At 45.6% G+C, this 15,030-nt stretch overlaps 1 protein-coding gene across 1 annotated transcript in view; it reads left to right on the top strand.

Annotated features, from left to right (window-relative positions):
• Positions 1-14,452, top strand: part of GOLGA3 (golgin A3) — a 55,295-nt gene extending 40,843 nt beyond the window's left edge. Inside the window, exons 17-24 of the mRNA XM_038762338.1 lie at positions 1,955-2,152; positions 3,068-3,184; positions 3,731-3,870; positions 4,871-5,003; positions 5,932-6,054; positions 7,986-8,150; positions 9,594-9,757; positions 10,554-14,452. Coding sequence (XP_038618266.1) covers positions 1,955-2,152; positions 3,068-3,184; positions 3,731-3,870; positions 4,871-5,003; positions 5,932-6,054; positions 7,986-8,150; positions 9,594-9,757; positions 10,554-10,749 — 1,236 coding nt within the window. The 3' untranslated portion in view covers positions 10,750-14,452. The remainder of the gene's footprint in view (positions 1-1,954; positions 2,153-3,067; positions 3,185-3,730; positions 3,871-4,870; positions 5,004-5,931; positions 6,055-7,985; positions 8,151-9,593; positions 9,758-10,553) is intronic.
• Positions 14,453-15,030: the final 578 nt, after the last annotated feature.

Below are 15,030 nucleotides of genomic sequence, written 5' to 3'. Positions count from 1 at the left end.
AGGAATGTTTTTTGTATTTACCAACTCTAATTGTTTTTTTATTATTAGTGAGGAAATCGTAGTAATGATATTATATTAATAATTGTGCTATTCATTAAGTACTTAGTGTGTGCCAGGGAGACTAACAGTAATTTCTTGTCTTGTCATTCATTTCACAGTATTAGCCACCAGTTCTACCACTTCACAGTTTGGGTAATGATGCCTTGAAAAGTTTTTATCCAGCACCTTCCTTTTTAGGATTGAAGTCACGAAGTGCTTGTGAATGAAGAATTTAGCTGGTGCTTTTAATCAGGTTCTGATAAACAGCAAAAAATAGAAGCAGTGTGGCTTAGTGGATAGAGCACGGGCCTGGGCGTCAGAAGTACCTGGGTTCTAAACCCAGCTCTGCCACTTGCCTGCTCTGGGACCTTGGGCAAGCCACTTCACTTCTCTGTGCCTGTTACCTCATCTGTAAAATGGGAATTAGGACTGTGAAGCCCCACGTGGGACACAGACTGTGTCCAACCTGATTACCTTGTATCTACCCCAGGGCTTAGAACAGGGTGTGTGGCATATAGTAAGTGCTTACCAAATAGCATAAGAAAAAGAAAGAATAGTCCTCAGGCCCCATCAGTGCAGAAAGGGTTGATCGAGCAGTCCCAACCCTTGCAGTGTTGGTATGGTTACGGTGGCCTGGCTGCTTCCCCTTTTCCCTTCTTGCCGCCTCTGCCATGGTGATGTGTAGCCTGACCCTGCAGAAAATGGCAGGGGTGCTCCCCTCATTTGTCTGCCCATCTTGGGGGAGGGGAGTTTTGAGTAAGGGGGAATTGAGGATGCTTGATAAGAACAACAACAACAACAATGGTAATCGCAGGGTTTGCTGATAATCAATCGCATTTATTGAGCGCTTACTGTGTGCAGAGCACTGTACTAAGCACTTGGGAAGTACAAGTTGGCAACACCCAACAGTGGGCTCACAGTCTAGAAATCAAAGGTCATAAGAAAGTGACGGGGAGGGGGCGGAATAAGGAAAGTGAAAAAAAATTTCAATAAAATAACAAAGAAAAGTCATGCCTGTTTTCCCCCATTTGGCTCGATACATTTATTCTATATTCAATCAAGCAATGGTATTTATTAAGCACTGGCTATGTTCAGAGCATTGATAGGTACCCAAAGGCCTAAAGGAACTGGTTTTAATTTAGTGGAAAAGAGCACAGGCTTGGGAGTCAGAGGTCGTGGGTTCTAATACCTGCTCCACCACTTGTCAGGTGTGTGACTTTAAGCAAGACACTTAACTTCTCTGTGCCTCGGTTACCTCATCTGTAAAATGGGGATTAAGACTGTGAGCCCCACGTGGGACCACCTGATAACCTGGTATCTACTCCCAATGCTTAGAACAGTGCTTGGCACATAGTAAGCTTAGTACAGTGCTCTGCACACAGTAAATGCTCAATAAACACAATGAAATGAATAAATGAATAAGCGCTTAACAAATACCATCATTTCAGCCTTAGAACAGTGCTTGCCACATGGTAAGCGCTTAACAAGTACCATCATTATGATTATTATTATGCACCAAACACTGGACTAAATACAGAGAAGACACAGTCCTTGTCCCACATGGGACTCTTAATCTGAGGAGGTTGGGGGGAGAACAGGTATTGAATTCCCATTGTACAGATGAGGAAACTGAGGCACAGAAAAGTGAAGTGACTTGCCCAAGGCCCCACACTAGGCCAGAGGCAGAGGCAGGATTAGAACCCGGTCTCTCGACTCCCAGTCCTGTGGCCTTTCCATCAGGCCATGCTGTTTCTTCTCTGCTTCTCCCATCCACACTGGAGAGGAAACAAGAGCCTCATTGAAGAGAAAAGTGGGGCAGCCTGTAGTGGAAATTGTTGCCCTCTATTTTGCACCAGCTTGCCTCTAAGAACAATTTTGTCCCGATTCCTCTTCCACTCTTATTCTCCGGTTTTAGCTCCAGGAATCTAGAGGCTTCAGGAGGAAGATCAAACGCCTCGAGGAGCTGAATAAGAAGTTGGCTCTGGACCTGGAGCACGAACGAGGGAAGCTGACAGGGCTGGGGCAGTCCAACGCCGCCCTGCGGGAGCACAACAGCATCCTGGAAACAGCTTTAGCCAAGAGAGAGGCAGATTTAGTGCAACTGAACCTGCAGGTATCCCAGGCCCTTTCCTGTCTCGCGGTTGCTCTTGGAATCCCGGTAGCTCTTAAATCAAATCACTGGCTTAAAGGTTTATTAGTCGAGGGATTTTTCCGGTAACTTGCGAGAAAAATTTGCCACATGCTCCTACGACCTCATTTGGCAAAAGCTGTTAATGGGTAGCCATCCTTGCGTGGGACTCGGAAACAGACTTGAGAACCTGCTGCCTCTAGTCCTCTCCCAACACCCTAGCATGGCAGAGAGGAGGGGAGTTGTTTGTTCGGGGCTCCTAAGACTGTCCAGAGAACATGCTGCTCTGTTCCTCCTCTTCTCTCTCCCCCTTTGCTTTCAGCAGCTCTAAAATGCAGGGTGGGAGAACACCATTGTCCCTGTGAAATTTTGATGCCAACCATTAATTTTCATTGTGAAACTTAGTAGTAATAATAATAGTACTAGACATTCATTCATTCATTGTCGCATTTATTGAGTGCTTACTATGTGCAGAGCACTGTAGTAAGCGCTTAACTGCCAGTGTGCCCAGTGTTGGCATAAGTAATAAAGTAATCAGATCGAAGCCAGCCCTATCCCTCATGGGGCTCATGGTCTAAGAGGAAGAGAGAACAACAGTTCATCCCCATTTTACCTCTGAGGAAATGGAGGCAGAGAGAAAGAACATACAGCAGGTGAGTGGCAGAGCCGGGATTAGAACCTGCATCTCCTGCCTCCCAGTCTGGTGCTTTCACGAGGCCATGCTGCCTCTTTAAGCTCCCTAAAAAAAGCCAGATGTTTTTATTAGAATTCCAGTTTCCTGGGCATTGCCACAGAATGTAATGCACTCTCGTCTGGAGAGTTTTCATTCCGCATAGTTTCCAGTTAGCTTCCTAGCACTTGCTCTGCCACATTAATCTCTGTTACGGTTATGTGGTTTAGGTGCAGGCAGTTCTCCAGCGCAAAGAGGAGGAGGATCAGCAGGTGAAAAAACTTATTCAGACCTTACAGGCGGCTCTAGACAAGGAAAAGAGGAAAGTGAACAATCTTAAGGAACAGGTATGTGACCAGTTTCCATTGAGGAGGAGGAGTGTTTGTTGAGCACCCATTTGGTGCGATGCACTGTACTAGACCCTTGGGAAGTACAGAATCAAGAAGTGGCCCATCCCTACCCACAAGAAAATTACCATTTAATGGAAGATGATGGGGATGCACAGCTCTTAAATAACAAACTCTCCCAACTCTTGGTAAATTAAACATCTTCTTGCTTCCAAATCAGAAAGACAGTTGGAGAATAAAATAATAATTATTAAGCACTCATATATGTCAGGCACTGTGCTGAGAGCCAAGGTAGGTACCAGAGACACAATCCACATCTGCTCACCAGACTCACAGTCTGAGGGAGAGAGATCAGGGATCATTTCTCCATTTTACAGATGAGGTAAGTGAGCGTCCCTCTCCACCAGAAATGAAGAGCCCTTATTTAGCTGAGGCTATTAATTGTTTGTTCACCTTTCCATTATGATGGGAAAGGGATTCAGGGAGGACCTTCACCCCCGGATAGTCGCGGTGGAGTTAGCCTTACGCCTTCTGCCCTTTCTTCAGGTGGCAGCAGCCAAGGCGGATGCAGGACACAACCGTCGCCATTTCACAGCAGCTTCCCTGGAACTCAGCGAGGTGAAGAAGGAGCTACTAGCCAAAGAGCAGCTGGTCCAAACGCTGCAAGCCGAAGTGGACAAATTGCAGTAAGTGTTCCAGGATTGAGGAGTCTGCAGCCCAGTTCCTTAGCAGGAAATGAAGGTTTTCTTAGAGAGTCCCTAAGGCCCCGGTAACATCCAGACAGCTGTTCTGTACAGCCCTCTGTCAGAAAGAAGCTCTGTTTAGTGAAGTTGAGGCAGTTCCAAATCTGCACTGACACTTGCTCAGTCCACCCTTGGCAGATATCAGCCAGCTCTGTGGGACTTGAAATGCAGAATAAGCTCCCCGAATGCTGGTGGATTGGGGCACTTTGCTTCCCCCGTCCTTGTGTTACCAGCTGTGAGAGGGAAAGGAAAATTCAGCAGCTCTGAGCGGGAATCTTGATGACCCCATTCTCAACCCAAAGAGTATGGCAGCTTAGAGACAGTGCATGACCAACCCTCTACAGTAAATTAATTGGGAATCCGATTGGAGGTTGTTGGCAATTCCGTTGGCTCCTGTTGGAATTTCACTGGTTTATGATATTATTAAAAGGTAAAGTTCTGAGCGTGGGCCTGGTGATGAAGTTTTGAAAGAGTGTTCCAAGAGAGGAAAAATCCCTCATGCCCAGTAGTTCCATCTGAGGGACCACTAATGTTTTCTTCAGCCCTGCAGTTGAGATGATTCTTCTACAAAACAGAACAGGAAGAGCATTAGAATGGCAGCCTCTACTGCCAGCCCCTCCTCTGGTTATCGGTCTATGTCTTCTTAAGTAGATCATCAGCGTAATTGGCCAGAGCCCCCCTAAAAGCCTAACTATACCCAAGAGTGTCAGTCGCAGTAAAGTCCCAGTTTCTAGCCTAAACCCTGCTGTGAGCACAGATGGAGCGTCTACCCGGCTGGGCCGCTCTGCTGATTTTATTAGACACGGGTTACTGTGGGCCGCCATCGCCTTCGGTAAATAATCCGTCTCGTCTCGCTTCCAGATTGCGGCTCATTAGCAGTTCCTACTGGGTTTTAGCCAGAGAGAGAAAACAGAGTGAAGTCATTTTGGTCTTCGTGTTGCAGGGTTCAGGATGGAAAACAAGCCCAAGAAGTGTCTCGGTTTCAGCAGGAGCTGGCGGAAACTCGGGCTCAACTTCAGCTTCTGCAGCAGCAACTGGAGGAGCAGCTCAGCAAGCAACCTGTTGGCAACCAAGAGGTAAAAAATACGAGGCTACAGGACTCAAACAGGAGGCTTCTGATTCACACGTATCTTATCGGGTGGTCTGATTAACATTTATTGTCAAGGAAGGTGGCATTTAAGGCTTTCTTCTCATTTTCATTCATTGATCTGCATTAAATGTAGAATTAATTGTGATATTAAAGACCTGCTACATAGCAAGCACTGTGCTCATCTTTGGGGTAGATAGAGTAGAGTTGATCAGATGCAGTCCCTATCTCAAGAAGGGGCCCCAGTCCAAGGGGGGAGGGAGAACGGGGATTGAATTCCCATTTTCCGGTTGAGGAAACTGAGACGTTGAGAAGTTGCATGACTGGATCAAGGTCACCCAGCAGGCAAATGGCAGAGCTATGACTAGAACCCGGATCTCCCGACTCCCAGGCCTGTACTCTTTCCACCACTTCTCTGTCTCAGTTACGTCATCTGTAAAATGGGGATTAATAATAATAATAATAATAATAATGGCACTTGTTAAGGACTTACTATGTGCCAAGCACTGTTCTAAGCACTGGGGGGGGGATACAAGGTAGTCAGGTTGTCCCACATGGGGCTCACAAAATTAATCCCCATTTTACAGATGAGGTAACTGAGGCACAGAGAAGTGAAGTGCCACACAGCTGACAGGTGGCGGAGCCGGAATTAGAACCCATGACCTGACTCCCGAGCCCGTGCTCTTTCCACTGAGACACGCTTGGATGTGAGCCCCATGTGGGACAGAAACTGTCCAATCTGACTTACTTGTATCCACCCCAGCGCTTAGTACAGTGCCTGGCCAGAGTTAGCACTTTACAAATACCTCAGTTATTATTATTACTACTATTACTTCTCATCCTTTATGCCGAAGAAGCCACCCCTGGATTCTTTCCCTGTATGTGCGGCGGCTCTCTTTCTCGCTGTATTTATTTAGGTTGAAGATCTCAAGTGGGAGGTTGAACAGAAAGAGAGAGACATCCAAACCTTAAAGCAACAGCTGGACCTGACCGAACAGCGTAGTCAAAAAGAGCTAGAAGGAATGCAGCTGGTATTGCAGGTATGTGGCGGGGCCTGGCCTGACCCAGTGAGGGAGGGGAGGGGCTGGTGGGCTACCCGGTGGGCCGCGTGGATGCCCGGGAACTGATCTGGTGGGCTACTGCCGGCCTGCAGCCGGGAGAGGGATACCCCTGGGAGACTTTGGCCCCCAGGGCCTCCCTACCCAGCATTAGCCTCTCTTGTTCTCTCCCTTGCCCCATTCTTGATTTCCGGGAAGGGAGGGGCTCTTCCTCGAGGTGTTGGACCTCAAGATAAAACTAACTCCACCTTAGTTCCTGGCCCCCTCCCCACTTTTCAGGTTTGGAAGGGGGCTGTTTTCCCCAGGTAGATATTTCTGACCTCTTTGTCTGCATTGTCCTGCCCAACCAGCCCACTTCTATTTGCCCACCACCAGGAACGAGGGCCTGCTCGGTGTAAGCATTGGCCTGCGTTTTGGGCTGGAGGGCTGAAGGGGCAGGGACCGGCCGCCACAGGTGACTCTGGGCACACAAGATCGGCCCACCCCCCTCTGAAAGGGAAGGAGGCTGCCATCAATCAATCAGTCAATCAATCAATCGTATTTATTGAGCGCTTACTATGTGCAGAGCACTGTACTAAGCGCTTGGGAAGTACAAATTGGCAACACATAGAGACAGTCGCTCACAGTCTTAAAGGGGGAGACAGAGAACAGAACCAAACATACCAACAAAATAAAATAAATAGGATAGAAATGTACAAGTAAAATAAATAAATAAATAGAGTAATAAATATGTACAACCATCAAGTTTGCAAATGAGGTCCTGACAAGGAACAGGCTGGCGAGCACTTCTCGTATCAGTGGTGGTATCCGTGGCTTTGGCAGCAGGTTCTGACACAGACCAAGGGAAGGAACATATGCTGCACCTGAGATTTATTTGCCTCACTCATGGTTTTAACCTGTGGAAGAACTAAATATTCTTATTTCATGGTAATTCATGGCAGCCGTTTTTAGTGTTTTGCAGCAGATCCAAATGTGCTTGACCATCCAATTTTGAAAACCTTTTCAGGCGAAGTGTTAGTCATTCAGTAGTGTTGCAGCACGTAGTGTATACAGAACACTTTACTGACTGGTCGCTTGGGAGAGTACAGTAGAGTTCATAGACATGATCCCTGCCCTTAATGAGCTTACAATACAATCAGGGAAACAGACTCTAAAATGTAATACAAAAAGGAAAAGCAACAGAATTTCAAGTTGCACGCTGAAGTGCTACCAGGGAGGAGGGACAAGTGACTACCCAATGTGTAGGTGATGTGGAAATGCTGAAGTGGAACTAGATTGTGGAGTTCTGGGACCAGTTTGCTGGCTGTTTAGATGGAGAGGGAGGGGCGAATTCTGGAGATGTGAAGAAAGAACTGGCAGGATTTGGTGACCGGCTGATTATGGAGGTTGAAAAAGAGCAAAGAGTCAGAGATCATGCCTAGTTTGTGGACTTGAGAGGTTGGGAGGAGGGGAAGAGTTAGGATGGGGAAAGGATTTGGAAGGCAATGTGAGGAGCTCAGTTTTGGTACTGTTGAGGTTGAATGCTAGGGAGCCCTCAATGTAGAGATATCCTGTAGGCAGGCGGAGATGTGAGATGGCAAAATAGACAGGTCAGGGCTGTGGATTTGGGAGTCATCCGAGCTGAGGTGGTGGTAGAAGCCGTGAGGGTGGGTGTTCTCCTCTTGGGAGTGGGTATAAATTGAGAATAGTAGGAGCCTTAGGCCTCTCCCTGCCCCCGGGGGGTGAAAGGAAGAGCCAGCAAAAGAGACTGAGAAGGAGTGGTCTGAGATGCAGAAGAAGAACCAGGAGAGGACAATGTCAGAGAAACCAAGGTGTTCCCAGGAATAGGGAAAGCTACATTGATCACAGTTGCAATAGATCCTGTTTTGAGGATAGTACTGTAGCACACTGAGTGATTTTTCTTCTGTCTTAAGGATCTCAAAACTGAGTTGGAGATGGTGCAGAAGGGTCTGTCAATGACTCAGAAAGACAAGTTCATGCTCCAGGCAAAAGTGACAGAACTGAAAAACAGCATGAAGACTCTTCTGCAGCAGAACCAGCAGCTGAAGCTGGACCTGAAACATGGAAAAATGAAGAAGGTAGTCCACCATTTTGAAAAATCCCTATTTAGGCTAACTGGAAAATACGTAGAATTTTAACATGACTTTTCTCTCCTCTATTAAAGAAAATTAGTGAGTGGACTTGTGATGAGAGAACACATTAAACATTTAGAACAGTGCTCGGCACATAGTAAGCACTTAACAAATACCATCTATTATTATTTTATCAGTGCTGCTTTTTTCCAGCAGAATTGTGTATTTGTTTTTTTTCCTGTTTTGCACTGCTACTCTGCATTTATTACTGCATTATATCAGGGAGCAAGGGGGAAATAGCTAGAAATGAGTAGACTCATCTTCCAAAATATATGAATAAAGGCCACAATATATAGCACGGAGCTCAGGAGTAAAATGGATTGGTGTTCAATGGATCTGTCCCAGATGAAATATAATAGGAATGCTAAAATTATTGAGCCTGAATCAATCAATCAATCGTATTTATTGAGCGCTTACTATGTGCAGAGCACTGTACTAAGCGCTTGGGAAGTACAAATTGGCAACACATAGAGACAGTCCCTACCCAACAGTGGGCTCACAGTCTAAAAGGGGGAGACAGAGAACAGAACCAAACATACCAACAAAATAAAATAAATAGGATAGATGTACAAGATAAATAAATAAATAAATAGAGTAATAAATATGTACAACCATATATACATATATACAGGTGCTGTGGGGAAGGGAAGGAGGTAAGATGGGGGGAAGGAGAGGGGGACGAGGGGGAGAGGAAGGAAGGGGCTCAGTCTGGGAAGCCTGAATGTATCTGTCAATCCTGGTATTTATTGAGTGCTTACTGCATGCAGAGCACTATACCTGGCACTTGGGAGAGTACATTACAGCAGAGTTGGTAGACTCGTTCCCTGCCCACAAGGAGCTTACAATCTACTACTACTAATAATAATGGTATTAAGTGCTTACTATGTGCCAAGCACTGTTCTAAGCACTGGGAGATACAGAGTAATCAGGTTGTCCCACTTGGGGTTCACAGTCTGAATCCCCACTTACAGCTGAGGGATCTGAGGCACAGAGAGGTTAAGTGGCTTGCTCAAGGTCCCACAGCAGACAACTGGCAGAGCCAGGATTAGAACCCTAGACCTTCCAACTCCCACGTCCAGGCTCTATCCACTGCACCGTGCTGTTAGGTAACAGCTTGAAGTGTCAGAGTTGTGGGCTCACAGTGGAAATGCTTTTGCCTGTGTGGGAGAGGGTCTGTAAAAGATCCAGTTTATGTCACTGCCTTTTCCCTCAGAACTGTGCCCATCGCAGCTCAGAATCTCCAATGATGCTTTGTAGGCCGTCTGGTCACATGCCAGGGGAACGGCTTGACACGCAGGCAGTTTGGGTTTCCTCGGCTCCACCCCATCCCTGTCTTTATGAAGCTTGTGCTGTGATAGATTCGTGACAGCCGTGTGTGCTTTGCAACAGAGGAAGGACCTGAAGAGTGAGACCAATTCTTCCAATCCGGTGACTCCAGTGAAGGTTCCAGACTGCCCTGTCCCAGCTTCACTCCTGGAGGAACTCCTGAAGCCACCCACTGCTGTCAGCAAGGAGCCTTTAAAAAACCTCAACAGCTGTCTCCGGCAACTCAAGTATGACCCTGTTCTATGGAAAGCGTGGTTTGAACTTTAAAGAGGCCAGCGGAATGATCAGTTTGCCCACATTTTGCAGAGCAGAGAATTCTCACTTTCAGTCTCAACCAAGATTAGATAGGCCAGTGCCCTCCCTTCTTTCCCTAAATCAGTGACTCAGAGGTTTTGGGGTGCTTCACTACGGGCCTCGTTTCCACCCAAGCTGCCTAAGGTCTATCAACGTTCCTAGTAATAATAATGATAGCGTTTATTAAGTGCTTACTATATGCAAAGCACTGTTCTAATAATAGTAGTGATGGCGTTTATTAAGTGCTTACTATGTGCAAAGCACTGTTCTAAGAGCTGGGGAGGTTACAAGGTGATCAGGTTGTCCCACGGGGGGCTCACAGTCTTAATCCTCATTTTACAGATGAGGGAACTGAGGCCCAGAGAAGTGAAGTGACTTGCCCAAAGTCACCCAGCTGACATTTGGCTGAGCCGGAATTTGAACCCATGACCTCTGACTCCAAAGCCTGTGCTCTTTCCACTGAACCACGCTGCTTCCTGTGGCTGGCAGAGAAAGGCAGGCATCCTTAAACTACGGCTCTCATTAGAAACGCTCCTGAAGTAGGACCAAGAGCAGCAGAGCCCAACACCTGCCTGTCCACTGGGCCTTCCCCCCTCAGCGCTCCACCTGAGAGTTGGGCTGTCAGATCCCCATGTCTAGAAACGCTCTCCTAGGAAAATGTCGCTCCTCGCGTTAAGGAGCTCTTGGCTTCTCCCTCCACTAATATAGCATTTTCTCCTTGCTCCAAAGGCAAGAAATGGATAGTCTTCAACGGCAGTTGGAAGAGCACACCATCACGGTTCACGAATCCATGTCTTCGTGGACTTTGCTCGAGGGCCAGTTAATGGACGTCGCTGCTACTTGCTCCCCTGCAACTCCTGGAGAGCAGGAAGATTCCAGGGTGGACAGAGACGGCGCTGGGGATAAGGAGATAGCAGAACAGTGACCTCTGCGGCTGTCGTCCATCTTCCTAAGTCTTTAAAGGGTGGAAAGGAGTAGTATTTTGTCACTATGTTTAGGTGGGTAGGTGCTGTATTATTTTTTTCCTCAAAGATCCTAGTTTTGCCTTTTGCCTTTTAACGATAACAGTACCAAGGGAGTAGCAAATTCCTCCTTGATTTGACCCCGCTTAATGTTGCTGCCTTTGAAACTCTCCTTCCCCTCCTTGCCAATCTTGGTTGGGATCTGAGGGTGAAGGGCGAGGTGGGGGGAGGATTTTGAGGAAGGCTTTGTCCAATCTACATAATGCTAACCATTGCCCTTTGGGGGTATATGCTATTTAGGAAGTTATCGGAGATAAGTATGGGCCAAGAATCTCCGTGTGGCCACAGCTAGCCAGGTGACTAAATGGTTTTCCAGTTTCTCACTTTCCTGTCAGGTTAGTGGGGACCTTTAATTCACTGCTGAGACAAAAACACCTTATTTTGCACCTTTGTTTTGTTCATTTTGAATATAGTCATCCTACTACAGGGTGTGTATATAAAAAATCATCTAATTTGAGAACTTTTCTATATACATATATATATTTGCTTATGTAATTTAAGAATGATCTGGTTTGTCTTTCTATTACTTTCCTCTCGTTGCCTTGTTTATTTGCTGGCGGGAAATATTGTACATAGTAAATATTTAAGAAAGCTAATCCCAAAAGGAAAGGTTTTAGGAGTGTCACTATTTTACTGACCATACCTTTCGAAGACCAAGTATGTGTCTCTGAAGATAGGCGATTTTAATTTTTTTGTGATCTTCTCTCCCTTCTCATTTTCCATGTAGTTTTCAGACCGCTCCTAGTAGCGATGTACACTATGTACAAACAGGGCCCTGGCATTCCAGTCCTGTGGGCTTTGTCCAGAAATAGACTGCTACCCCGAGCTAGCTAGAGCACCCTGGTCCTCTTCAGCCTTCCTCCCTTCCAACAGCACAGAAATTTGGTCCTCGCCTTCCTTTAAAAGTCATTAAAACGAAAGAATACTTTTTGCTTGGCCTATACTTTGAATCCAGTGTGGAACAGCAAATCTAAACTTCCTGCATTTAAGATTCAGTACATGGTAATGGGGCTCATTAATTCATTGAGAAAACACTGTTAGAAGGAATGGTTACTACAGTTGATTGCTTTATCAACCAAAATGTTTGTTTTCCTTAATGTTGTATTGTCTTAATAGCATCCAATTTTTGTTAGGTGGTAAGGTTGCCAAGGAAAGTAGATTGGTCTCCAGGGTGTGTTCTCTTTGTCATTGTACAAAGAACTGAAGTGCCTCCATTTTAAAGTTCAGGCGTCACCGGGGGATGAGGTTCTTCTTTCGTTAATGTTCTGTTTGCCTAATTTTTTTTCTTAAACACTGTTGAAAATGAAGCGAGAGGAGCTTTTAGGTTTTGTGTCTTTTTTGATTGTTTTTTTTTTTACAGGAAAGTTTAAAGACTCGTATTTATTAAAGTTAATGATTGAGAGGCTGTGTGTTTGCAAGGTTGAGGAAAGAAGGATGAGCTGCTGTGGCTGTTAGATGCCAATTCCACAGCTTTGCTTGCCTGAAAATGAAGTTCGGAAGGTTTCCTGAGCTGCCCCGATATAGTGAGTGTTTCAATTCTGTGGAGGTCTCAATGGAGAAACCGGTGCAGAATCATCTGTTATCCATATCCTTAAGGCTGTCTCATACACTTTGTTGTAAACGGGGGAAAAAATATACCATGCTGTAAGTAAAGTTAGAACAATATTAGAGTCATAGGTTTAGTCCAAAAAAAAAAAAAACCAAAACACCCATTAAGTGTTGAGGTTTTCAAATGAAACATTTGTGCAGGGTTAATCTTGCTTTTATACTTGAAAAATACATTATGAACAGGTAAGCATCCCTTGTAAGTTTGAAGCAGTTGTACAGATCAAACTGTTCACCTCTGGCTTAGAGAAGCCAAGAGTGGAGTTTGCCTTGGTTCTTCAGAAGGTATTAGCCTGCCTCTTCCTTTTCATTTGCAATCAGTTACACATCTGTCCCAGCGCTGCAGTGCTACTTTCTCACTAGTTTGCTTAAGAAGATGCCTCCAGACAAGTAGTCAGAAATGCACATTTTTCCCCTTAGAAAAGGATAGACTTGTGTTGACAAGCTGTGAGTGTGTTTACGTGCAAATGGATTCCTTCCACTCTCCTTATTTATGCTGGCAGCCCCTGCTACTGGGGCTTGGACACTTCACTGCTGACACTCTTCAGCACTTTATATGTCCTTTTGTTCTGTAAACCTCATCCATCCTTTCCCTTCCCCATGGGAGTGTCATTGAGTGTCCCAAGGCATTCCCTTGCTTTCCCCTCTTCCCCTCACCGCCACTGGACACCTAGGCTTTTCACAGTCTTGACCTGGAAGTGAAGACCTTCCAGGCTGAAGGATTAAATCTGAGTCCTCTATCAGAACTGTCCTCAGAATTTCCCAGGAAGGGGATAGCAAGAGCAAACAGGATAGCAAGGGCAAACAGCTATCCCTTTAACTCTTAATAATACTAAAGGTAGCCAACTTTGGTTTCTGCGAGGATTTCGTGTTCCCTTCAAACAACTGTACTTCCTCTGCTGTTTTTCTGACACTTCAGCTACCTCCCCGGCCAGGTTCTAGTGAAGAAAGTTAGCGATTAGCAGGGTTTCTGCAAGACCACGCTTAAAAAAAAAAATGCAGTCAACACAACAAGATTCCCTTAAAAATACTCAGTGACAGAATATCTGTGTGAGTGCAGATGTTACCTGTATGGGGTGTTCTTTCATTGAAGAAAAGCCCCCAGAACTCCATTAAATTGTTCCCGTCTTCCAGGCTGGAAACATTTTGTGCCCGGGTTATCAAACGCTACCCTTTCTGTAGTTCACATCAGAGAAATAAATGCGGTGATCGTAGAGATGATGTTCTTCCCTTGGAGGCTGCTGCCAGCCCATTTAACCTTTTCTTGAGGAGCACAGTGCTCATTAGCTTGGTAGATTCAGATCTGGATCCAAATTTAATCTGGGCCTCCTGAGAGTGCAACCCCAGGGGTGACTGTGAAAGGTACTGACAGTTTGGCACTGCGTCCTGAAGTGGTGTCGGTCTAAGCCCAAAACAGTCTTTTGGGCAGCTGAAGTTAACCTGCAAATCCAATAATTAAAACACAAAACAAAAAAAACCAGGTTCTAGGCCTCTAGTCTCAAAAGCCCTATGGGATATGGGGCCTAGCAGTAATCCAGTTCACTTGAAACATGAAGATGGGCAATCCACGTAAGTAATTTATATCCTAAAGTGGATTATTATAATTTTTTTTTGGTTTGCTGGTTTTCAAGCATCAAATTAACTCTGCTGCTTTATGCAGTGTGGGCAAAGTCTCAGAAAAAAGAATCACCCATTGCTGAAAGGGCTATCTAAGTTAGCGTGTTTTGCCCAAATCTTATTTGCACAGGTTTCTGGGAGTGCAGTTATCCTGAATATTAAAAACAACAACAAAAACTGTTTTACATGCATTTTTAGTTACTGTCAAATCAAATGTTCTTCATAAAAAAAGCTAATTCTTCATTTCTTGACTTCTCTTTTGAGTAGATAATTTGAGGAAAAAGTCATCCGTATACAACGATTACCTTTAAAAGCATGTTAAAGAGGTTCAAGTGTGCATAGGAATTCCTTCAAAGTTTTGTGCAATAAACTATTTTTGGTAAAGGCAGTTTCCTGTTTATTGTATTGGGACAGTGAATTAAAGAGATTGAGCGGTTTGGGAACCCCGGGGCGCCTGGAAGGCCTGCTGTGGTGGCAGCCCATCTGCCATTGATTAAGGACAGAGGAAGGGAGCTCTCTCTCCCTTCGCTGGAGCCAGAAGCAGCAGCAGGCCATGAGGAGATTGTGTTCTTTACTGCCCCAAACTGTACGGGGTACTGGCTCTGCTGCTACTCTCGCTCTCTCTCTCTGATTTTGGGGAGGAGAGGGTGGAGAAGGTGGGATGAACAGCCCGGACTTCAGGGGAGACTGCTGGAAGGCAGTGTTGCCTAATGGAAAGGGCACAGACATGGGTTCTAATCCTGGCTCCACCACCTTCCTGCTGTGTGATTTTTAGGCAATTCATGTAATTTCCCTGTGCCTCAGTTTCCTCATCTGCAAAATGGGGATAAAACACCTGTTTTCCCTCCACTTTAGATTGAGCCTCATGTGGGACGGTTACTGTATCCTTCTTCCTATCTTTTATTATAATAATAATGTTATCTGTTATATGCCAAGCACTGTTCTAAGCACTGGGGGGGGGG

This window comes from Tachyglossus aculeatus, chromosome 21, assembly GCF_015852505.1.
Source record: "Tachyglossus aculeatus isolate mTacAcu1 chromosome 21, mTacAcu1.pri, whole genome shotgun sequence".
NCBI classification, from domain to species: domain Eukaryota; kingdom Metazoa; phylum Chordata; class Mammalia; order Monotremata; family Tachyglossidae; genus Tachyglossus; species Tachyglossus aculeatus.
Note: the sequence above shows the minus strand (reverse complement) of the source record. Positions and strands in the feature narration are given on the sequence as shown.